Raw genomic sequence first — 26,138 nt, forward strand, 5'->3', positions numbered from 1 at the left:
TTTAGTATATTGTGCAATCATTACAATCAATTTTTTTCTCCATGTATTCTTTTTTTTTTTTATTCTCAAATTAGCTAACATAACAGTGTAGTCTTGGCTTCAGTAGATTCCGATGATTCATCATGTATAACACCCAGTTCTCATCCCAACAAGTGCCCTCCTTAATACCCATCATCTGTTTTCCCCACCCTCATCAACCCTCAATTTGTCCTCTGTATTTAAGAGTCTCTTATGGTTTGCCACAATCTTTTTTTTTTTTTACTAACAATTTTAGAACATTTTCATCACCTCAAAAAGAAACACCATCCCCATTAGCAGTCACTTGCTATCCCCCACCCTCTTCACCCTAGGTGGCCACCAATCTACTGTCATTATAGACTAGTTTATTGTGGACATTTCATATAATGGAATCATACAATATCTAGCCCTTTGTGACTGGCATCTTTTACTTAACATAATGTTTTCAAGTTTCATCCATGTTGCATGAATCAGCACTTTATTCCTTTTTTAAAAAAAATTGTTTTCATGGCCTAATGATATTCTATTGTATGGGTTATAAAACTTTTTTATCCATTTTTCAGGCAGTGGACATTTGGGTTATTTCCACATTTTAACTATTAATGAATAGCAGTGCTACAAATATTTGTGCAAAAATTTTTGTGTGGACATGTTTTCATTTCACTTGGGTATATAGGTGGTGTAGAATTGCTAGGTCACATGGTAGTTCTATGTTTAACCTTCAGAGAAACTGTCAGACTATTTTCCAAACCAGCTGCATCATTTAGAAATTGAATTTTTAAATTTTAGTGAATTTTTATTACTGGAAGGTTCTGTGAGCTTTAACTGTTATATGTTGAACATAAAGAAATGATGAACAAATAATTTATTTTCAGACAATATTCATTTTTTAAATTTTTTTTTAAATGTTATTTTGAGAGAGAGAGAGGGAGGGAGAGAATGAGCAGTGGAAGGGCAGGGAGAGAGAGAGAGGGAGAGAAAATCCCAAGCAGGCTCTGTACACAGAGCCCCATGTGGGGCTCAATCCCACAAACTGAGATCATGACCTGAGCCAAAATCAGGAGATGGATGCTCAACCAACTGAGCCACCCAGGCGCCCCGAGAATATTCATTTTTTACATCAAATATGATTTGACTTAATCTGCCTAATTTATTGCCTTTTAAGAGTAAGAATTGTGACTAAATTGACTTTAATAAACATCTCAAATGCTATTTAAACTTACTAAAAGTAGTACCTTGTCACTGATTAATATACTTTTGGGAAGGAGATTTTTTGGAATTACCTTCAGAGTCTGAGGTACATTATTTTGTATGTTCCTAAGTCTTTGCATTTAAGAGTAGATTTTATTTCCTTTGGGGGCAAAAAGACATCCTGAAGTCATTCAGAGTAGAGTTTAAAGGAAACCAAACTGGGTAATGCTGTATTTGGCTAAAACCAAAGGATGATTATTAAAGTAATAAAAAATGATTGTGAAGTCAGTTGAGAAGAGGCTTTCCTGGAAATCTTTTGGGCAACAGCAGTGATGACTTTGAAGCATATACCTGTAAGTGTATATTTATTTTTTAAACATCTCATTTTTCTAGTCACATCTCCCTCTGTACCTGAATCATGCCATGTCATCCCATAATATCTACTGGGTATCCTTCAAAGTTTTCAGGAAGCCATTTTAGCATAACACCTAGTATTGGTGTTCTAGGCCATTAAATTGCCTAACTCAGGAGAAATCTGTAACTCATCCATGTACTGTGTACCAAGGAACTCCCTTTCGTGAAATTCAACTGCAGTTGGTGATAATTGTGTTTTGTGTGTGTGTGATCATTTCCCCTTTAGTCTTGTTTTGTTTTAACTGAGCGAACTTCCGTTTTGTTAACAAATTGTTTGATCATCCTCTCCGGAATACGTCGTCTTAAAATTATAACAATTTAAATGAATTTTAAGGTGATGAAAATGAAGAATTTCAAAACGCTTAATCTTTCTCTTCAGTGACACTGCCTTACTAGAAGAGGAATTGAAGAAACTCATTGAAGCTCTGATTGAGAATTTTCTTGAGCCCAGTAAAAATGGACTGATCTGGCGTTCTGTTTAGTGCACACCAGTACATCATTTCTTTGCACTGGCACATGGAGCAGAACAGCAAAGAACTCCATGTGTTGACGTCATATTATCATTCTCTCCCTATCTCCTCTGGCCAAGTATCCTTTTACTTTTATTTTCTTTCTTTTGGTTGGCTGACTAAACAAACTATCAATTTGAAATGCAATGGTCTGGAGAGAAATGATTCAAATTTTTTCATAATCTTGAACAAAAGTCATTGCATTAAAAGTATTATAGTGACACGTTGTTCTTCCTTTAACAGAAAAAAAAAACAATACATAAGTGAGTTTTCTTATTTAAGTGTGATTAAGCTTAGTTCCATATTATAATTGTGTAGAGCACGGTTTAAAAAAAAAAAGGCAGATAAATGCTATATAATTGTAGAGTTAGTTAAGAAAATTAATCTATAAAATTGACAAGAAAATGGCATTGCTCCCATAATACTGTGGGAAAGTGTCATTGTTATGTCACAGGTATTAACTTACAAAGTAGAGTATTTGAAATAGGGTATTTGCATTTTTAGCTTAGAACCGATGTTACAATATGTGGTTTCAGCTTCTCTTTTTTCAGGTGCTCTTAATGTAGTGTGAACTTATTGTACGTATTTAAAATTCTGACGTTTACTGAACATAAAACAATAGTGGCAATGCTCCTAGTGGTTTCGTTCTTGTCAGATTTCTTAGTGCCTTCTCAGGGTATGGTATGAATTAAAACAGTGTTCCTGCATTAAATATAATTTAATCAGCCAATTTTCAGACAGTTGAGGAAATCTTCCAAACTATGTAGGTGCTTCCCCTCTATAGCAAATAAATTTGCCCTTTAAAAAAATCTTATGAATGTAAATAAAAATGTTAATAAAAGCAAACTCAGTGTAACTATACTGAAGGATCTTCATGTTAGAATTCAGGCTCAGTAATCACAGCCTTCAAGTAAAGAAAAAAATCTGAACTGAGAAAGGAGCTCTAAATTTATTTAAATGTCTAACTTTGGAATTACATTTTTATAAGTAGATTTATTCCTTTATCAGATGAAGTAATGCTAATTTTACTAAGAAATAAAATATCCAGATTTTAGGTGTTAGAAAACACTAAAACTACATGTTTTAAAACTAAATTCCAGTTTGTTCTAACATCTTGCTGGCCACTGTAGAATTTCTGATCTCAAGAGTACTCTTTACCAATATGGAAAAAAATTTTGGAAGGTCACTTTTGGTTGATTCCCCAGACTTCTAAAAAAGTCTTAATAGAGAAATACCGTTTAATCTCCTTAAAGTGTATCCTGTCCTATATAACTCACAGAATAATTAAACCCAAGTGCTGTAGTTAAGAGGTAACAATCACAAGGCCTTGTGTGTAATTATACTGAACAAATAGCTAGTGGGATATAACTGGTATTAGAGAATTTATTTCCTAAAAAATAATAATAACATAAAATTTAAACATTTATTAAATAAGTTTGGTTTATTGCAGCTATCAGCTAACATTTGGTTGAACCCATATAGTCCAAGTATAATTTTCAAATTATTGTATTGCCACTATTGTTAATTTGTTCCTTCCTTTCTTATAGCTAGATCTTGTATGACTGTAGGTAATAGCTAGCTAAGGGTAGAGCACCATACTTCTGAATGACATTGTTTTCAAAGGCTTTGCACTAGGGAAAATGTGTATACTTTTTTGCTTTATTGGCTTTAAGGAATGTAGAATGTAACTTAGGAGATAGCCTATATTCTGCCAAGTATTATAAACAATGCTATATATATCAAAAATATGTGTATTTGGCTTTAGTGTCTGTGTTTCCATGACTGAAGAACAAAGTGAAGCTAAAATGATACGATAGCCCATTCATAATCACTAAAGCCATGTCATGATTGTCATTCTATTATAAAGAGAACAGTTTGAGTGCTTTAATATAATACAATGTTTAAGTCATCTTAATCAAGGTGAAAAGTTATGAAAGCTTAGGTTATCTCAAAAATTTAAAAATCCAAAGTTAAAATTAACAAAATTTTACAAATGTTCCTGAAATGTATAGATTGAGGGAATTATTAGATTCTAGCCAAGCTCTCAAGTCTATGTAAGCATGGTATTTTAACATGAACTTGACATAGTGGGTATACAGTGGCCTAATAGAATAAATCAGTAATCCAAGTCAACCAGGAAGGGCAGAGGTGCTGGCCCATGAGTCTCAGCCTTGGGCTCTACATTGTTTAGCTTTTTCTTTATGAATTATATCACAAAAATGAATGCACTCTCCTTGAGTATATAGATCAAAACTGGGCTTCTCTAGAGTTTTGGGGAAAAGGAACAAACTAGTGGGGCAAGGTCAAAGAATACATTGAAAATAAGCAGTAGAAATAAACAAACAATAGAAAAGTCAATAAGATGGCACAGGAACAACTTCTTGTGAAGGGCAAACTAACCTCTCAAAAAGTAGGGAATAAACTGGCTGTGGGCAAGTTATTTAGCTGTGTTTGTTATTATGATGAACAAATAGCGAACCTTTTGCTTTCTTTCCTTTATTAGCAACCACTAAAAAGAAGCCAAGTTTTAGGAGGTGAGAAAAAGTACCCCTCTTACTGATTCAATTCCTGCTAGGGATGTTGTGTCTTAGGATCATATGGGAACTGGGGAGGAGAGGACATAGCAGAAATAAAAAGGAATATATACAAATTGGAAAATAAGACTTGTGAGAAAGAGTTCAAAGAATTAAGATCATTTAACTCTGGAGGGGAGAAAGCTGTTGAGATAGTTTAATTAGTCTTCTTAAGTTATTAGTTGAATCTTTTATTGAAAGGCTCAAAGTAAGAAGGAATATATCAAACTATTCTCTATCTTCAATGAGGACAGACTAAAAAAGAATAAGGATCTTTTTTAAAAAATTAAATAACAAATTTATATATTAAGGAATGTACTAAATGGATTTTAAAGGTTCCTTCCAATACTTTTTTTTAAAACTCAGGTTGGGACAATGATGATATCATAGCACTGAAAGTTACATTTGAGGTTTTGCTCCTTATCTAGAAGAATTTAGCTCACAAGAGAGTTTTTGTATATGTTGAGTAGTAGACGCATGAGTGCAGTCTTTATTCACTGCATAAAGACCTGCTCGGATATTATTTTTAATTTAACCTGGCAAATAAGTGAGACTTGAACACCATTTTATTCATCTTGAAGACTATATAGCATTATAGGATATTTGAGGGTTTTGTTTTAACTGTATTGTTATTTGGGTGTCCTAACTTCAGCAGAGAGGAAGACTCTATATACTCTGGGCATAATAGTGTGGATCCAGTGGAAAAAGACTGGATACTCTGGGCATAACTTTATATAGGAAATAGACCTCCTATTTCTTAAGGAGGTTGCTTCTGGAATTGATCGAACAAAGGTATTAGCTGGAATTTAATGGAGAAATTGTTCTATGAACTATGAATTGCTGCTATTGGTATTTCTTTCAGATGTTTTCCACTGATATTTGTGATGCTTGAAAAATCCAAATTTTGATTGGATAAATTTATTTTATGCCTTTTTCTCTCTACCTCCCTTTTTCCCTAGGTCCCCTCCCACATTTTGTTACTGTGAAAAGCTATTGCCCTATTACCTCACTGATAAGAAATCTTAATTGTATTCATTCAGAATGCTTTAAACGTGTTCATAAACTATGTCTGTTTTTTGGACTTTTGGTTATTTTGTTATTATTGTGAGAATATTTAAGACATTGTAAGAAGTAATTTTAAATCTATTTCATAACCTTTTTGGTCTGTCTGGATACTACTATATGTTAATTTATTATATAGCCTTTTACAATTCACTTGTTTTTCTGAGATTGCTCTAGAAACTGATGAGGAAAGAGTCATACTAATCAGTTGAATGGTCAATTGATCTCACATATTATTTCAGGTTTCCTTGTACTTGGGGTATCCAAAGCACAAAATTTGAGGAAATCTTTTTTCACATTTGTCCCCAAAGCATCTTACCATAAGCCGTAAGAAGTCCCAGGTGGAACGAAGAGGATCTTTCTTTGCAGGACTTAACACAGCACGATTTTCTTTAGTTCCAGGTGGAAACAAAGTTAAAGTTTTCCATTGGTTACTTTAAAAAATTAACCATACCATTACATTCATTAAATGATCTTTTCTCTTTGTTCATTCAAGACTGTGTACTTGAAAAAGAGGACATATAAGAATGAGTAACGTGTCCAAGGTAAGGGCAAATGACATATCTAAAGTTTGCTTCTCAAATTTTTCCACCCTAAAGCAGAAGAGTATAAATACTCTTGGGGGGGGGGGGAAGGGAAAGGGGCCCAAGCACAAAATCTGAAGTAGTCTACCACTCGTGAAATTTCGTGTTCTGTCTTAAAAACGTAAGTTGAATTTTGCATTCTCCATAATAAAACTGTTTCGACATAAAGATGATTCCTTCAGTCTTCACGGAAACCAGTGCTGCCGGCAAGGAGCACCACATTTAGCACACGGCCTCTCAGTTTTCCCCCTCTACCCTCCTCAATTGCCACGTCTGCCTGGTGGTACACACACTGACTTTGGGAAATATAGACATAGGACATACCTAGGATATTCCCTGCCTTTTAAAAGCTGAACTTTGAAAGTATTAATGCCAAATTAAACTGAACTGAAACAGCTCCGTTACCACTGAGCCTTATATAATATTGTCAGAGGTGTTGGCCCATTTGTTTTCATTAACTCATTGGCATTTCTTGACCGAGAAGGAGCACCCAACTATCAGCTCCCTGAGAGCAGAGATCATGTTTTATTAGTTTTTCATACCCACACCCTCCCCCTGCCCCCCAGATACAGTACCTGTTATAGAGTGCCTAGTTGGTGACAGTAGGAATTAGGGGGTTGTATTTTAAAGAAACTAATAGTTTAAGTAAGAAACAATCAAAAATGTTAATTTTCTGATTCAGTTTTTTTAAGCATTTCTCATTGCTGGAATTTATGATAAATCTTCATTAAGCATGCACACCCTTAAATACTGTTTCTTTTGAGAGAGCAGAGCATATTCCTATTTGCAAATTATATATAATGCCTAGTATTTTACACTCAAAGCAAGATGTTGGCCAAGTAGGCTAAGAAGGTATCTATGTAGACTTAATATCACGGGTTATAAGTGCCATTTTGAGCCTAATAGTGCTACCTTCCAAGTGAGTCACAACTAATTTGAAACTATTTGGTATATTTTTGTCCACTGTTATGATTCATCATATATCTTAAAAGAGGCACTCAAACAAGAGTCTGCATCTGTATATATGGTGAGGCCTTTTTGTTTTAGGCTAAAATAAACTCTTTGTATTATGTCATTGAATATGCCAGATAAAATATATACAGTTAAGAATGAATTATTTTTCTGACTTGTGCAGCAGTTGCTCAAAATTGTGCCCTTGTTTTAACAGTTTCTGTCAACATTTTCTCATTTTTTTCCCTATGAAAACACCAGGATGTATCATAAGTACTGCCTGTGAGAATTTGCACTTGAAGTGTTTGTGAGTGGATTTCTTGTGGTTTTAGCAAATGAAGTGTTATCGGTAATAAACAGGCCTCTTTATAAGCATGAGTCTCTGTGTAATTTTTATTATCTTAATTACTGTGTGGTTCATAAAGTTTGCTATCCAAATGGAACATATTTTTGAAATATATGCCTGGCATACCTAGAACCTACTTTCAGCCTAAATGAATATTCTAGCTTATTATTCACTAAACATGTTCATAAACTGGTTCATCAGAAGTTCTTACCAGAAGAAAGAGCTAATATTCAAGTTTTTTCCATCTTATTTTTCTCTTTCTTTCATTTGACCTAATTTGTCTATTCACCTTAGCATCAGTTAACATAATAAAAAGTTAAATATATATTATAATATATTTGTTATTCCTGGTCCTTCCTTCCTGTCTTCCCTAAACTTGCACTTCCTCATTTCTGTTAGTGATAGGACCATTCTCCTGTCTTTATTTTCCTCTCTTTAATTCTGATTCTAATCATTAAATGGTCTCATCTTGCATGCAGCTTGCTTTAAATTATTTTATCCTTCTGCTTCATTATTTTTTTTTAATTTTTTTAGTGTTTGTGTATTTTTGAGACAGAGAGAGACAGAGCATGAGCCGGGGAGGGGCAGAGAGAGAGAGGGAGACACAGAATCTGAAGCAGGGTCCAGGCTCTGAGCTGTCAGCACAGAGCCCAACGTGGGGCTTGAACTCACGTACTGTGAGATCGTGACCTGAGCTGAAGTCAGACTCTTAACCAACAGAGTCACCCAGGCACCCCATGCTTCATTATTTCATTTTATAAATATTTATGAAGTTGGAAATATGTAGGTACCAAGGGCCCTCCAGAAGGCTACAAAGTAGGAAAAAAGACACAGCAGCCATTTTATTGTTGGAACAGCCTGTTCAGGACACTGTTCCCACAACCCCCAATCCACCAGATCACCTTTATCTATTCCTTATGTCTTTGGATTCAAAGCACTAGAAAGAAGGCCCAGTTGGCTTTTGTGATACTTTGGTGACATGCCTTCCTCCTAGCTGAAACCAAAAACTGATAAGAATTTGACCCCCCCAGCTTCCTTCTGAATGGTAGTAGGAGGCAGGCCACTGCATTTATACCTTTCCATCAAGACACAGTGGGAGAGAGTTAACTGACCGATTGGAAATTATGGGGAAGGCAAAGAAAGAGGGAGGACGCATCAAACACAGATCAGCTTGAGTGTGCAGAGAACTGTAAGTGGTTTGCTATTGGCATGTTGAGTAGGGGTGTGAGTGGAGAGAGCCCTATGTGCTGTGCTATGGAGCTTGGACTTCAATCAGCAGGTGAGAGTATAGAAAGGCATAAGCAGAAGGTCTCTGAGATGGTGGTGTGGGTGGGGAGGTGGTTTGAGAGACCCCACCCCTGGTAAGAACCTTAAAGTTCATCTTATCCAACCCTCATCAATTCCCACTATCTGCAGATTTATATTTGAACCTCTCCTGTGACAACTTGCCAAGACAAGTTGTACTCTTTTAAAGAAAGGCCAGTATAGGGGCTTCTGGGTGGCTCAGTTGGTTAGGTGTCTGACTTCGGCGCAGGTCACGATCTTAAGGCTTGTGGGTTCGAGTCCCATGTCAGACTCTGTGCTGACAGCTTGGAGCCCGGAGCCTGCTTCAGATTCTGTGTCTCCCTTTCTCTCTGCCCTTCCCCTACTCACACTCTCTCAAAAATAAATGAAAAAAAAATTTTTTTAATTTATAAAAAAAAATACTAAAGGCCAGTAGAGAGTTCTTTCTTGTGTTCAGCTGAAATATGCCTCCCGAAGCTTCTGTCCTCCAATTGTATTTGAAAGATCATTGTGATTCCAAACTGTATCTCCTTTTCACTCCAAATCCCTTTTCCCTCAGTCTAAATATGCACAGTGCAGCTACTGTTCCTTGTATGACCATCCAGTTGCCTTCCTGATCACCATGTGGACAGTTTTCAAAAAGCTGGATCCAGAGTTAATATGCTACACCAGAAATGGTAGTACCAGCCCAGAGTAGTAAAAGGTGGGATTTAGTCCTGATATGGGAGGGGGCTCTGCCTGGGGCACACCACTTGACACTTCTTCACTTCGCAAATAACTCCTTTAACCCTCAATTCAAGCATCATGCCTTCCAAAAAGCCTTCACTGCCTGGTTGCCACCTCCCACCCCACCAGCCAAGCTGGACAGGGGCCCTGCTCTATATGGCCATAGCTCCCTTTGCCAGCCTCTGTTAACAGCACATCCCACACCAGGAAGAAATGATCTGCTTGTGTATTGGACTCTCCCAGCTCTCCGAAAGCTGGAATTGGCTGACTCAATGCAGTACCCCCAGTGCCCCCAACTGAGCCAAGCAGATGATGAGCCCTCAAAAAAAAAAAAGGTTCAGCTGAAGTGAACTGAATTGGAATATTGGAATTTGAGCTGAGCTTTTAAAGGCAAGTAGGCTGTGAATAAGCAAAGGGGAGAAGACACACGTGTTATATGAGTACATTCAACTCAAAGCAAAGAAATATGAGAATGAAGACTTGGGAAGTAGGACTACTTGAGATTTGCTAGAGGGCTTCAAGACAGACATAAACTGAAGCGGAAAAAAGTCATAAACTGAGGGGAGAGAAATCAACCTGAGGCTAAATAAGGCATGGGGGGAAGGGTAGGAGAGATTTGTTCCCATGTGGGGAGGGAACAAGGGCGGAAAAAAACCAGCAACTGGGTCAGTTTCTTCCAGTTGCTATTCCATTCCCACATATGCATACTCCCCTCCCCCACCCCCGCCCCCGTGGACAGGGACCCATGACCCACAAAAGAAACAGTCCCTGCGCAAAGCAAGGAACCCAAATTCAGTGCAAGCATCTCTCTTGACAATTAGGGAAGCCTGAGGGTCGGATCAGGGACCCACTTGAGTCCACGGAGTGGATTTCTACAGGACCCAAGTTGTCTTACTCCCAAACTGCTGTTTCCCCGCCACTACGCGCCGCCCCCCTCCACTCCCATGACCTGAGGACGGCTAGTTAAAATTATTTCAATAAATCTTAGTCTTTAGTCAGAAAGGGCCCTTCCTATTTCTATTCCGTTGAAAACTAAGGTCCAGAGAGAAGTGATACCCTGAGTCACAGAGCTGGTCAGAGACAAAACTGGAACTAATAGGTCTCCTGACTGGTAGTCCCTTCTCCTTCCGGTATAAATATTTACTAACCTGCTGGAAGCAGGACCGTGAATAAGAGGTTGGTAAGATGTCATCCATCTTTACGAAGACAAGAACAGTGACAGTGCAACAGAAGTGCTATAATAGTGGGGCGCCTGGGTGGCTAGTCAGTTAAGCGTAGGACTTCAGCCCAGGTCGTGATCTCGTGATCTTGTGATCTCACAGTTCGTGAGTTTGAGCCCCGAGTCAGGCTCTGTGCTGACAGCTCTGAGCCTGAGCCTGCCTTAGATTCTGTGCCTCCCTCTCTCTGCCCCTCCCCACACACATGCTGTGTCTCTGTCTCTCTCAAAAACAAATAAGCAAAAGAAATGTTGTAAAAGGTGAACACAGAAATGGTGCAGGAGGAGAGAGGGGCAACTGTGTGGGGTCCAGGAGGGGGTCCAAACAATTGCTTGGGACTAGAGTGGAGCCTTGAAGAGAGAACAGGTGTCTGTTGAGCAGAGAAACAAGGAAAGGCCTTGCAGACCCAGGAGACAGCAAGAAAAAAGCAGGAAGAAGCATCCTGGGAAGGCTGAATAATAGGTTTCTTATCTCAGCCATTGGCACTTCTGATTTTATACACTCTTTCTGGGTGAAATGCCCATAGTTCCCACTATTGCTCTGAGAGTATACAGTGAGACAGAGGCAGGATAAGCTCAACAGACATTTCTGTTCAAGAAGGAGAAGCATGAAAGGGGCATAGTCATCCTTAAACAGAGCAATTCTGACTCCAGCTAGATAAACACCAGATGGGGCTCCAGCCTGGGAGAAGGGAGATTCTAATATTCCTTGCTCTGGCCTGCGTTCTGCTCCCTGGGAGTGGCTCCCTAGTCCACTGATCGCTGTGCTTTTTGGCTCCACCCTCTGGACCCTCCCTCCTTGTCCATCTCTTTCCTTAGCTACTTCTGAAGCAGTAGCACATGCGGGGAGCTGGGTAGCAATGGGAATTATTTCTCAGTTCCTTTTAGTTCAAGCTGTTGGTACTTTGGCACGTACAACTCATTTAAAATTTTTGTGGGTTTTCTATGTATCTGATTATGGTTGACTCTATACTCACAACTGTTTTTGAGACATCTCCCTCAATTTTATCACTGCTATTTTGGAATTGGGCTTCTGTGGATATTGCTGTTAGGAAGGATTCCAAGAAGTCTTTTTGTCTAGGAATCTACTAGATATCACTAATTCTTTCAAAGTCTTTACAAAGTGTGTTACAGGTACATCTTTGATATGATCTACATCTCCAGAATGTATTTTCCTGTAATAACCCTATGCTGGCTAGAGAGCCTCAAGATGAAAAAAAATTATTATTTATTTATTTTTTTAATTTTATTTTAGAAAGAGAACGCTCATGAGCAGGAGAGAGGCAGAGAAAGAAAGAGAGAGGGAGGGAGGGAGGGAGGGAGGGAGAGAGAGAATCTTAATCCATGCTGAGCATGGAGTCTGACATGGGGCTCAATCCCACAACCCTGGGATCATGACCTGAGCCAAAATCAGACGCTCAACCGACTGAGCCACCCAGGTGTCCCCCAAAAAGTTTTATTTTTTAACCAAGTCCTGTCCCTCTCTGTTCTCTCTAAATTCTTTTTGCCAGTTCTTTCTTTAGCTGGTACCTCTCTTCCTGTTACAAGGTTACACAGCTAGGAACACCCAACTGACACTTTCAACACTCTGCCTAGAGATCTCCTTAGCTAACCAAACACTTTCTGAGTATTTTCCCCCAGCTTCCAAGTTGCCATAGGCAACACTTTGGCCAATTGTTTTGCTATTATAAAACACAGATCACCATTTTTTCCAGCCTCCAAACAATTTCCTCACCATTTTTTCCAGACTTCACTGTTTGCTTGCCATTTTTCCAATCTCCACCCATCCCTGATCCCAAAGCCAATGCCATGAATTTGGGGTTTTGTTAAAGGTAAGCATTTCACTTTCAGACACCAGTTTCTGTAATGGTCAACTTTTGCTGTAAAACAAACTACCCCAAAACTATTTATATGTCTCACAGCTTGGCAATTTGGACTGAGATCATCTGTCTGGTTCTTCTGGTCCAATTATCAGATGGGTGTCAGCTGCCAAGTTGATTGGGTGCTGGTTAGTTTAGGATGGCCTCAGCTGGGTTGGCTGACTTCTGCCTCATGTGGCTCCCATATTTCAGCAGGCTAGCCCAGGCTTGTTCACATGGGTGCCCGGGCAGGGATCCAAAAGGGAAGGTCACAGCATGTAAGGCCTCTTGAGGCCTAGGCTCAGAACTGGTACACGTCACTTCTATTGCATTTTATTGGCTAAAGAAAGTAATAAGGCCTTCCCAGATTCAAGGGGAGGAGGAATGAAAGGAGGAATGAAAAGAAATGCAAAATCACATAGTAACGGGTGTGGATACAGGGCAGGATAGGACCATGGCTATTTTTACAGCCCACCATACCTCCTCAGAAGCAGCCTCATCATGAATTTGGTATGTATCCTTCCCTTCCAATCTTTATAATTATGTGAACACAAAAATATTTTTTCCCATCACTGTTATATGTTTTTAAATGAATGACTTCATATATACCAAAGAATTTGCATAATGTAAATGTAAGATACAAAGAATAAAATCCTTTTGTAAGAGAAAAACAGAATTTTGGCAATACATTTTACCCTCCCTGTGTATCCTTCCCACCAAACATTCATTTCTCACCTGGACTATGCAATGGCTTCCTAGCTGACTTTTTCTGCCTCCGGTCTTGCTTCATCCAATCAATCAGGTCAACCCACTGTAGTCACAATGATCTCTCAAAACAAAAATCGAATCATATCGCTCCTCTCTAAAACTGTTCACTTGTTTCCCATTGGCCTTAGCATAAAACCAAACTTATTAATAGAGTAGGCCCTTCATCATCTAGCTCCTATTCACACTTCCTGCCTCATATTTGCCATCCATCCCCAAATGTGCCATGCTTTTTATCTAAACTGATCAATGGGTATTGACCAAAGAAAGTGGCTTCCATAGTTCCCTGTACCTTCTCCTACATGGCATATATCACTGTTGTTGTTGGCCACCAGGCTCCTCTGCTTAATCCTGGGTGCTAAGCACAGCACCTAAAACCATAGATGCTCACTAATGGTTAAATGAATGCATGAAGAATGAATGCTAGGTTCTGGGGACAAAGAGAACTTCCACCAAAAGCTCCTAGTGTAGGTGGAGAACAGATTTAGATAGATAGACACATAGACAGACAGACAGACACATAGATAGATAGATAGATAGATCCATCTCTCTGCTAAACAAAAGCAAATAAATGCCTGACAAGGATGGTAGATTTAAGTTAGCTTCTAAGTTCCACCAGGGGGCACTATGGGAATGCCTCAGGTTTCTCCGGAAAAATCAATGTTATTTCCTTGGAAAGACCCTACCTACTTTGGAGGAAATGTAATTTTCAAAGGTGATGCTTGTTTGTTTGTTTTTTCTTTTTGTTTTTTAATAAACTCCCTAGTCAGTCCACTTGAAAGAGCTGTATCTCAGCCATCTGTGAGTTTGAAGGACCAAAGTAACTCCTGTTGGTGTCCACTTTATTATCTGTAATGGTTCTTCAACTTGGAATCATCACAAGAGCTTTCAAAAACATGACTTAATTTATCTTCCACATCAACTGTTGGGAGCAAGAATAGGGATTGTTGTTATTATTTCCATCTTAAAGATGGTAACTCTAAGGGTCAAGAGGCACCTTAGCAAAGACTTAAATCTGTCTTCCAAATTCAAATGTATTTAACTAAAAGTATATTTAGTTCCAGGCTATGTAAAAGATGATAGAAATACAAAGGCATTCCCTCCAAATGTCTTAGAAGTAAAGACTGTCAAAACTAGAGGGAATTTTGGAAATCACCTAATGAAGTGTCCTCAACTCAAACATGCATAAAAATCTCCCCAAGAGCCTGTTAAAAATACAGATTCCTTGACTTTCTCCTCCCCCCACCCCCACCCCCACCACAAACACACACATTTTTATTTAACAAGTCTTGGTGGGAATCTTGAAATGGAATTTTTCATAAGAACATCCATTTGTCCCCACCATGGTTCTGATGCAGATGAACTGTGGACTACACTTTTAGAAACATCAATCCACTGGTTTAATCCTTTCATAACAGAAGAGAAAACTCACGAGAAGTGAGTGGAAGTGAGTCCCACAGAAACTCTCCTTGGGTGTAGTAAGGGAGGCTGGCCCCGGAACTGATAATGAGCACCTGAAGTAATGATACAAGGAACGAATGCCCAACCGAGAACTGGAGATTCTGGGTTCAATTTCAGGCTTTACCATCTTGCTAATGAATCACTTAACCTCACTGAACTATGATTTTCTCAACTGTAAAATGCAGAACAATACATGTTCCATAGACTTACTGTGAGGAAAAAAGGAGATAAATAGCATAAAGGGTTTGGCAGGGGACTGGCACATAGAGGATCCTTGATAAAAGAGATTGGTTGATGGGTTTATTTTGAATGCTCTTTCTACTCCATTTATTCTATTTCTTTCTTTTTTTAAGTTTATTTATTTATTTTGAGAGAGAGAGAGAGAAAATATGCATGGTGGCGGAGCAGAGAGAGAGGGAGAAAGAATTCCAAGCAGGCTCCGCGCTGTCAGCACAGAACCCCACGTGGGCCCGGAACCCATGAACTGTGAGATCATGACCTGAACCACTATCAAGAGTCAGATGCCTAACCAAATGAGCCACCCAAGCGCCCCTAACTCTCGTTCCTTAAATGAGTAATGACTGTTGCCAGGTATTCCACTAGGCAGTCCTGCCTACACGAAGCTTGTGATCTAGTGGAGCCGATGGTCATTAATTATAGAAATAAGAAATTACTATTGTAATAAATACTACCAAAGGAAAATATAAACTGTGTTTTAAATAATGTGGGGATTCAAACCTAATCTTCAGACAAATAAAACGTCCTGAGGAAATGACTCAAAGGATGAGTAGGAATTAGTCAGAAATTATACACGGATCAGGAAAGAGCTTGGCAGGAGTGGGAAATGAAAAGGCCAGAGTGGCTGGTGTGGAGTGAGCAGTAGAGAAGGGCACGAAACTAAGGATGATTACTATTTCTGGAAAACTTTCCTTTTATCCTGCCTTGATATGTGAAAATTTTTATCTTTTCCTTCACCCTTTTTTCCATTTCAATTTTTTTCCCACTTTTACACTATAAAGCCTAATAATACTAGTAACATTTCCTCAAAGCTAACAGAGTAGTCCCACCATATCTGCAAGGGATACGTTCCAAGACCCCCAGGAAATGCCTAGAACTGCGGGTAGTACTGAACCCCAAATATACTATGTTTTTCCTATACTAATTTATAAATTAGGCACAGTAAGAGATTAAGAACAGTAACTAATAATAAAGTAGAACAAATATAACAATATACTATAAGAAAAGTTACGTGAATGTGGTCTCTCTCTCAAATTATCTTTTTGTACTGTACTAACCCTGCTTGTGATGATGTGAGATGATAAAATGCCTACATGCTGAGGTGAAGTGAGGTGGAAACATAGGCATAGTGATGGAGCATTAGGCTACTATTGACTTGACAGGGTGTCAGAAGGAGGATCGTCTGCTTCTGGACCCTGGTTGGCCTCAGGTAAATGAAACCACGGAAAGTGAAACTGTGAATAAAGGGGACTACTCTGCACATTTTTCAGTTTCTGATGTTCAGAAATAGGCATTGTCTACTAAGACAAGTTTATAAACAAAAAAACACCTTGCTAAATACCAAACAGGAGTATAAATTGAGCTCTTACAATTAGCTGTGCTTAGAAAGTATCTATTCTATTGTCACATAGTTATTTGTACTGGTAGTATAATTCAGTTACATTTTCGGTTTTAGTTAAACTTAGAACCCTGTGCTACTCAGGGTGACTTTAAAACTCCTCTCTGGTGCAGAATTAAATTAAATATTATAATGGGGGACGTTCTAGTTATGGGAAGATGAAATGGACACATTCTACTGTGTCTCCCCAATGACTGCAGCTATGAAACCTGGACAGAACGCATGAAATGGCATTTGAGGACTCTGAAAAGTAAATGACAGCAGGTAGATTTGGAAAGAAGACCAGAATTTGAAGCATCACTGAGCTGGCATTAAATTTCCACTTTTCAATCCTCAATGGCCCTAAACCCAGAATTGGGACCCAAGGTGAGGACTGGGAGCGCTGCAGGAGAAACCCACTAGCTCTGGCTCAAGCAAAGAGGAATAGAACTCCCCCACTCAGAGGGGCGAGATCTCACGTTTTCCTTTGTTCTCTCTTTCTCCATACCCCACACATCTCCCAGGGGCAATCTCACAGTGGTGGCCCCAATGGCAAAGGTGGTAGTGAGGTTCCTGTGGCTGTCTAAAACATTGAGTTATCTTATGTATTACATCTACCTACACTGAAACCATCTTAAATAATGCTGTAATTTTTGTTTTGGCAATCCTAAACAGGGTGGGGAAACCCCCACCGATTTTTTTCTCTCTGCATCCTCCTGCCACTTGGTCCCAGACATATGTAATAATAAGAAGCATACAGCAGAATAGAGTTATTTGAAGCCCAGGTCTTTGGCCAGAGAACCAAAAAGGGAAGTATCAGTAGGCTGTAAACTATCAGAGAGATTGTAGAGAGGGAGAAGCTCGAGAGATCAACCCCATAATTCCTGGACTCACCCCTTAGCTCTGCAGGCATGGATCTGATGCTCAAGTACATACCATAGACCTAAGAACTGAGGTATGGGATAGACCACTGTCTGGGTCCAAATGTGGCACACAAATGGGACAAATCTGAATAGTATTGCAAAAACTGAAAACTGAACTGACATTGAACTCATGGCCGCAGAAGGCAGATCAGAACTTGTGGCTTGAATCCAACTGAGTTAATTACAAGCTACACAAAAATATTAGTATTTTCTATATCATTTAAATAAGATCTAGGGAGGAGCCAAGATGGTGGAACAGCATGGAAGCTTTTTGTGTGTCTCGCGTCCATGAAATACTGCCAGACCAACACTAAACCATCCTACACACCTAGAAAACTGATAGGAAAATTAACACAACAATCTGCACAACCTGAACCACAGAATTCAGCAGGTACGCGACACAAAGAGCTGAACTTGGGGAGCAAGAAGCCCTGAAAGGTAGGGAACCCCTATTGTGGGCAGAGAGAGGATGGAGACTGGGGAGGGGGGGGAACATACGGGAAAAACACCCCTCCCCAAAAGCAGCTGGAGAGAAAGTGGAAAATTGGAAACAACCACAGGGACTAAACTAAAAAGGGAGAAAGGAGAAAGGAGAGGGTTTAAATTCCATTAAGACTGTAAACAAGGGGAGCACAAAGGCTGCAACTCAGCAGCTCCATACCTGGCGGTGCTCTGGTGGGGAAGATGAATCCCCAGGAACAGAGTGGGATCCAGGAGGTTCTCGGGCCACACAGGAAAAAGCGGTTCCACTGCTGGAAGGACATTTGGTAGAGACTGTTGAAGCCACCTGGTCCCAGCAGACCCTGGAAGGCAGCCACATTCGCTGGTGCTGGGGCAAGGTTGTTGAAGGTGAAGCCTGGTGCCAGATGTGTGTTGCAATTTTCCATGGACCCTGAAACGCTGCGGCTACACTGTCTCACGATCTTTTTCTGGGGCGGGCTGGCACCTGACCGCAGTCTCGGGGCACCAGCAGCACCCGGGTCCAGCAAGCGTTCCTGGGTGCAGCCAACATTAGGCCATTGCTCGGTGAGACCCTCCTGCAGAGGGGCAGAGCAGGTCAAAGCCGCAGTCCTTCAGAAGTAAGGGGCCGGGGGAAAACAGCCGCATCTGAGACAAAACTTGGGGAGAGAGATACTGCCTGGGGCCTGGTCACGGAGAGTGGAAAAGCGGGAAGTGGATGAGAGCTGAAGACGGAGGACCAGTGCGCGATTGCTGATCCGGGAGAACAGACTGGGTGGCCGGGTGGCGCCATTTTTCACCACTCCCGCGCATGCTCATGCGCACTGACAAGCACCGCGACAATCCACCCCAGTAGGCTAGCAGCGCCATCTAGTGGAGAGTGGAGCTGTTACAGCGGGCCCTGCCCAACTGGGCCAACTTCGCTATTCAAGAGCACAAACCTCACCACTGGCTTAATTTATGGACTATAAAGAGCTACATGGACTGACCTCTAGGGGAAAACGAAGCAACTTCAGTCCTACTTCAATCTGTTAGCAGGTTCATCTATTCAATTTTTTTTTCTTTTTCCTTTTTCTCTTTTACAATTCTTTTCTTTTTCTTGAATATAGAATGAAAAAACTCATTTTTATTTTTAATTTTTATTAAAAATATCTGTCTTTAATTTTTATTACTATACTTTTTACTTTTGTGTGAATTTTTTCAAATTCTACTTTACTTCCATCACTTTATTTTAGTCTACTTCAGTGTACTCACCTTTTCAAATTTTCAAACAATTTCCTTTTTTTCTTTCTTTTTCTTTTTTTCTTTTTCATTTCTTTTTCTTGAATGCAGAAAGAGAAAAACTTCATTTTTACTTTCAATTTTTTTCAAATATTTTTATTTAATTTTTATTACTATATGTTTTGCTTTTATGGAATTTTTTTCAAATTCTATCTTACTCCCATTATTTTATTTCAGTCTACTACAGTGTATTCAATTTTTTCAAATTTTCAAACGATTTCTTTTTTTTGTCTTTTCTTTTTTCTTTTTTAAATCTTTTTTTTATTTTTCATTTCTTTTCTTTTTTCTTAAATACGGAAAATGAAAAAATTCGTATTTCTTTTTAATTTTTATTAAAAATATTTTTCTATAATTTTTTTCTACTACATTCTCTACTTTTGTGTATTTTAGTCTACTTTAGTGTATTCATTTTTTTCAAATTCTCTAACGATTTCCTTTTTTTCTCTCCCCCCTCATTTTTTGTTTTTTTGTTTCTCTAATCTGTCAAACCACTTTCTACACCCAGACCAAAACACACCTAGAATCTAGCATCATCTATTCGATTTTTGTGTGTGTGTGTTTTTTTAATTTTTAATTTTAATAATTTTTTTAATTTTAATTTTTTTAACTTCAGTTTTTCTACCTCATTAATTCCTTTTCTCCCTTCAAAATGAGAAAACGAAGGAATTCACCGCAAAAGAAAGAGCACGAAGAAACGACAGCCAGGGATTTAACCAACACAGACACAAGCAAGATGTCTGAACCAGAATTTAGAATCACGATAATAAGAATACTAGCTGGATGGGGCGCCTGGGTGGCTCAGTCGGTTGAGCGGCCGGCTTTGGCTCAGGTCATGATCTCACAGTCCGTGAGTTCGAGCCCCCGCGTCAGGCTCTGTGCTGACCGCTCAGAGCCTGGAGCCTGTTTCAGATTCTGTGTCTCCCTCTCTCTGCCCCTCCCCCGTTCATGCTCTGTCTCTCTCTGTCTCAAAAATAAATAAACGTTAAAAAAAATAATAATAATAAGCTTGTAAAAAAAATTAAAAAAAAAAAAAGAATACTAGCTGGAGTCGAAAATATACTAGAATCCCTTTATGCAGAGATAAAAGAAGTAAAAAATAGCCAGAATGAAATTAAAAATGCTATAACTGAGCTGCGATCATGGATGGATGCAGCAGTAGCAAGGATGGACGAGGCAGAACAGAGAATCAGAGATATAGAGGACAAACGTATAGAGAATAACGAAGCAGAAAAAAAGAGGAAGATTAAGGCAAAAGAACACAATTTAAAAATTAGAGAAATCAGTGACTCATCGAAAAGGAACAACATCAGAATCATAGGGGTCCCAGAGGAGGAAGAGAGAGAAATAGGAGTAGAAGGGTTTTGTGAGCAAATCATAGCAGAAAAGTTTCCTAACCTGGGGAAAGACACAGACATCAAAATCCAGGAAGCACAGAGGACTCCCATTAGATTCAACAAAAACCGACCATCAACAAGGCATATCATAGTCAAATTCACAAAATACTCAGGCAAGGGGAGAATCATGAAAGCAGCAAGGGAAAACAAAGTCCCTAGCCTACAAGGGAAGACAGACCAGGTTTGCAGCAGACCTAGCCACAGAAACTTGGCAGGCTAGAAAGGAGTGGTGGGATATATTCAGTGTGCTGAATCAGAAAAATATGCAGCCAAGAATTCTTTATCCAGCAAGGCTGCCTTCAAAATAGAAGGAGAGATAAAAAGTTTCCCAGACAAACAAAAATTAAAGGAGTTTGTGACCACTAAACCAGCCCTGCAAGAAATTTTAAGGGGGACTCTCTGAGGGGAGGAAAGATGAAAAAATATACATATAAATAAATACTAAAAGCAACAAAAGATTGGAAAGGACCAGAGAACACCACCAACTCTACAAGCATCATAATGGCAATAAATTCATATCTTTCAGTACTCACTCTAAACATCAGTGGACTCAATGCTCCAATCAAAAGACATAGTGTAACAGAATGGATAATAAAACAAGATCCATCTATATGCTGTTTACAAGAGACCCACTTTAGACCTAAAGACACCTTCAGATTGAAAGTAAGGGGATGGAGAACTATCTATCAAGCTAACGGTCAACAAAAGAAAGCAGAGTAGCCATACTTATATCAGACAATCTAGACTTTAAAATAAAGACTGTATCGGGGCGCCTGGGTGGCGCAGTCGGTTAAGCGTCCGACTTCAGCCAGGTCACGATCTCGCGGTCCGGGAGTTCGAGCCCCGCGTCAGGCTCTGGGCTGATGGCTCAGAGCCTGGAGCCTGTTTCCGATTCTGTGTCTCCCTCTCTCTCTGCCCCTCCCCCGTTCATGCTCTGTCTCTCTCTGTCCCAAAAATAAATAAACGTTGAAAAAAAAATTAAAAAAAAAATAAATAAAGACTGTATCAAGAGATGCAGAAGAGCATTATATCATAATCAAGGGGTCTATCCACCAAGAAGACCTAACAATTGTAAACATTTATGCGCCAAATGTGAAAGCACCCAAATATATAAATCAATTAATCACAAACATAAAGAAACTCATTGATAGTAATACCATAATAGTAGGAGACTTCAACACCCCACTCACAGCAATGGACAGATCATCTCATCAAAAAATCAACAAGGAAACAATGGCTTTGAATGAGACACTAGACCAGATGGACTTAACAGATATATTCAGAACATTTCATTTTAAAGCAGCAGAATATACATTCTTCTCCAGTGCACATGGAACGTTCTCCAGAATAGACCATATTGGGACACAAATCAGCCCTAAGTAAGTACAAAAAGATCGAGATCATACCATGCATATTTTCAGACCACAATGCTATGAAACTTGAAATCAACCACAAGAAAAAATTTGGAAAGATAACAAATACTTGGAGACTAAAGAACATCCTACTAAAGAATGAATGCGCTAACCAAGCAATTAAAGAAGAAATTAAAGAGTATATGGAAGTCAGTGAAAATGATAGCACCACAACCCAAAACCTCTGGGACGCAGCAAAGGTGGTCATAAGAGGAAAGTATATAGCAATCCAGGCCTTCCTAAAGAAGCAAGAAAGATCTCAGATACACAATCTAAACTTACGCCTTAAGGAGCTGGAAAAAGAACAGCAAATAAAACCCTAAACCAGCAGAAGACAGGAAATAATAAAGATTAGAGCAGAAATTAATGCTATCAAAACCAAAAAAAACTGTAGAACAGATCAATGAAACCAATGAAACTGGTTCTTTGAAAGAATTAACAAAATTGATAAACCACTAGCCAGTTTGATCAAGAAGAAAAAGGAAAGGACCCAAATAAGTAAAATCAAGAATGAAAGAGGAGAAATCACAACCAACACAACGGAAATAAAAACAATAAAAAGAGAATATTGTGAGCAATTATATGCCAATAAAATGGGCAATCTGGAAGAAATGGACAAATTCCTAGAAATATATACACTACAAAAACTGAAACAGGAAGAAATAGAAAATTTGAACGGACCCATAACCAGTAAGGAAATTGAATTAGTAATAAAAAATCTGCCAAAAAACAAGAGTCCAGGGCCAGATGGCTTTCCAGGGGAATTCTACCAAACATTTAAGGAAGAGTTAACACCTATTCTTTTGAAACTTCCAAAAAATAGAAATGGAAGGAAAACTTCCAAACTCTTTCTATGAAGTCCGCATTATCCTGATTCCAAAACCAGACAGAGACCCCACTAAAAAGGAGAACTATAGACCAATTTCCCTGATGAACATGGATGCAAAAATTCTTAAAAGATATTAGCCAACCGGATCCAACAATATATTAAAAAAATTATTCACCACGACCAAGTGGGATTTATACCTGGGATGCAGGGCTGGTTCAATATCCGCAAAACAATTAATGTGATTCATCACATCAATAAAAGAAAGGACAAGAACCATATGATCCTCCCAATAGATGCAGAGAAAGCATTTGACAAAATACAGCATCCTTTCTTGATAAAATCCTCAAGAAAGTAGGGATAGAAGGAGCATACCTCGAGATCATAAAAGCCATATAAGAATGACCCAATGCTAATGTCATCCTCAATGGGGAAAAACTGAGAGCTTTCCCCCTAAGGTCAAGAACAAGACAGGGATGTCCACTCTCACCACTGTTATTCAACATAGTATTGCAAGTCTTAGCCTCTGCAATCAGACAACACAAAGAAATAAAAGTCATCCAAATCAGCCAGGAGGAGGTCAAACTTTCACTCTTTGCAGATGACATGATACTCTATATGGAAAACCCAAAAGCTTCCATCAAAAAACTGCTAGAATTGATTCATGAATTTAGCAAAGTTGCAGGATATAAAATCAATGCACAGAAATCGGTTGCATTCCTATATACCAACAATGAAGTAACAACAGAAAGAGAAATCAAGGAATCGATTCCATTTACAGTTGCACCAAAAACCATAAAATACCTAGGAATAAAACTAACCAAAGAGGTGAAAAATCTGTACACTGAAAACTATAGAAAGCTTATGAAAGAAATTGAAGAAGACACAAAGAAATGGAAAGAGATTCCATGCTCCTGGATAGGAAGAACAAATATTGTTAAAATGTCGATACTACCCAAAGCAATCTACATATTCAACGCAATCCCTATCAAAGTAACACCGGCATTCTTCACAGAGCTAGAACAAAGAATCCTAAATTTTGTATGGAACCAGAAAAGACCCCGAATAGCCAAAGCAATCTTGAAAAAGAAAACCAAAGCAGGAGGCATCTCAATCCCAGACTTCAAGCTTTACTACAAAGCTGTAATCATCAAGACAGTATGGTACTGGCACAAAAACAGACACTCAGATCAATGGAATGTACCCACAAACGTATGGGCAACTAATCTTTGACAAAGCAGGAAAGAATATCCAGTGGAATAAAGACAGTCTCTTCTGCAAGTGGTGCTGGGAAAACTGGACAGCGACATGCAGAAGAATGAACCTGGACCACTTTCTTACACCATACACAAAAATAAACTCAAAGTGGATCAAAGACCTCAATGTAAGACAGGAAGCCATCAAAATCCTCGAGGAGAAAACAGGTAAAAACCTCTTTGACCTTGGCTGCAGCAGCTTCTTACTCAACACATCTCCGGAGGCAAGGGAAACAAAAGCAAAAATGAACTACTGGGACCTCACCAAAATAAAAAGCTTCTTCACAGTGAAGGAAACAATATGCAAAACTAAAAGGCAACCGACAGAATGGGAGAAGATATTTGCAAATGACATATCAGATATAGAGTTAGTATCCAAAATCTACAAAGAATTTATCAAACTCAACATCCAAAAAACAAAGAATTCAGTGAAGAAATGGCCAAAAGACATGAATAGACACTTCTCCAAAGACATCCAGATGACCAACCAACACATGAAAAAATGCTCAACATCCCTCAGCATCAGGGATACAAATCAAAACCACAAGGAGATACCACCTCACACCTGTCAGAATGGCTAACATTAACAAGTCAGGCAACAACAGATGTTGGCAAGGATGTGGAGAAAGAGGATCTCTTTTGCACTGCTCATGGGAATGCAAGCTGGTGCAGCCACTCTGGAAAACAGTATGGAGGTTCCTCAAAAAAACTAAAAATAGGGGCGCCTGGGTGGCTCAGTCGGTTGGGCGTCCGACTTTGGCTCAGGTCACGATCTCACAGTCCGTGAGTTTGAGCCCCGCGTCAGGCTCTAGGCTGATGGCTCAGAGCCTGGAGCCTGTTTCCGATTCTGCGTCTCCCTTTCTGTCTGCCCCTCCCCCGTTCATGCTCTGTCTCTCTCTGTCCCAAAAATAAATAAACGTTGAAAAAAAAATTTTTTTTTTAATTCCAAAAGAGTTTGTAAAAGTATTTCAAGAAATAATATATGAACATTTCCCAAATTTGACAAAAGACATAGGTCTACATATCTGAGAAGTTCAGTGAACCCTAAACAAGGACCTAGTGAGGTGACGGACTAGAGACTCAGCCATTCACGCCTGTTGTGAGACAGCTCTGAAAGGAGATACTAGCTGCAGCCTCCTTGCCTCTTTTTTTTAGAAAAAATTTTTAATGTTTCTATTTATTTTTGAGAGAGAGACAGAACACAAACAGCGGAGGAGCAGAGAGCAGAGAGACACAGAATCCCAAGCAGGCTCCAGGCTCCGAACTGTCAGCATAGAGCCTGACGCAGGGCTTGAACTCTTGAACAGCGAGATCATGACCTGGGCCAAAGTCGGAGAGGAAGTCAGTGGGACACCTAACAGACTGAGCCACCCAGGCACCCCCACTCCTGTCACTTTGATCAAAGCTTTGTCAGGCCTCTTTGACTCTTCCTGTGCCCTTCCCTCCTTCCTCTCCCCTTCACAGATGTTGATCTGTAATAAATATCCTGTACCCCCAAACTCTGTCTCAGCATCTGCTTCTGGGTGCTGCAACATCAGCGCAAACAGCGTAAGTATAGAGCAGAGACGTGAACCCAGGTATGTGGATCCAGATTCCATGTTCTTAGTGCCTACCAGAGGCAGTTTGCCATAAAGCCTAAGCTTCAAGGCCCCTAATGTGCACAAACCCTTTCAGAGGCCCTCGGGTTGGCGGGGATGAGGGAGCCTAGCAATGTCTTCACATTGCTATATGAATTTTTAAAATTTGCCAAAGAAAGCTATTTTAACCACAATTGGTAAAGTTGTTTCTTTCTCCTCTGACTTCCTCTCCATTACACTTTCCCTACTAACACTTCTCTTCATGGTAAGAATGGTGAAATGGCCATGGACCTTTGTTTGCAACTGAGTAGCCATCTTGGCCTGTTTTCTGCCCATAGAAGATTGGGGGTACTGGTAGGCAGAATAATGGCTCCCTAAAGATGTCCATGCCCTAGTTCCCCAAATCTGAGCCTTTTGGGGTGTGATTAAGTTAAGG

At 39.3% G+C, this 26,138-nt stretch overlaps 1 protein-coding gene across 1 annotated transcript in view; it reads left to right on the forward strand.

The window, feature by feature from the left end:
- PGM2L1 (phosphoglucomutase 2 like 1) overlaps positions 1-7,677 on the forward strand; it is a 49,756-nt gene extending 42,079 nt beyond the window's left edge. The window contains exon 14 of the mRNA XM_030330947.1: positions 2,003-7,677. Coding sequence (XP_030186807.1) covers positions 2,003-2,105 — 103 coding nt within the window. The 3' untranslated portion in view covers positions 2,106-7,677. The remainder of the gene's footprint in view (positions 1-2,002) is intronic.
- The last annotated feature ends 18,461 nt before the right edge of the window (positions 7,678-26,138 follow it).

This window comes from Lynx canadensis, chromosome D1 (genome assembly GCF_007474595.2).
Source record: "Lynx canadensis isolate LIC74 chromosome D1, mLynCan4.pri.v2, whole genome shotgun sequence".
NCBI classification, from domain to species: domain Eukaryota; kingdom Metazoa; phylum Chordata; class Mammalia; order Carnivora; family Felidae; genus Lynx; species Lynx canadensis.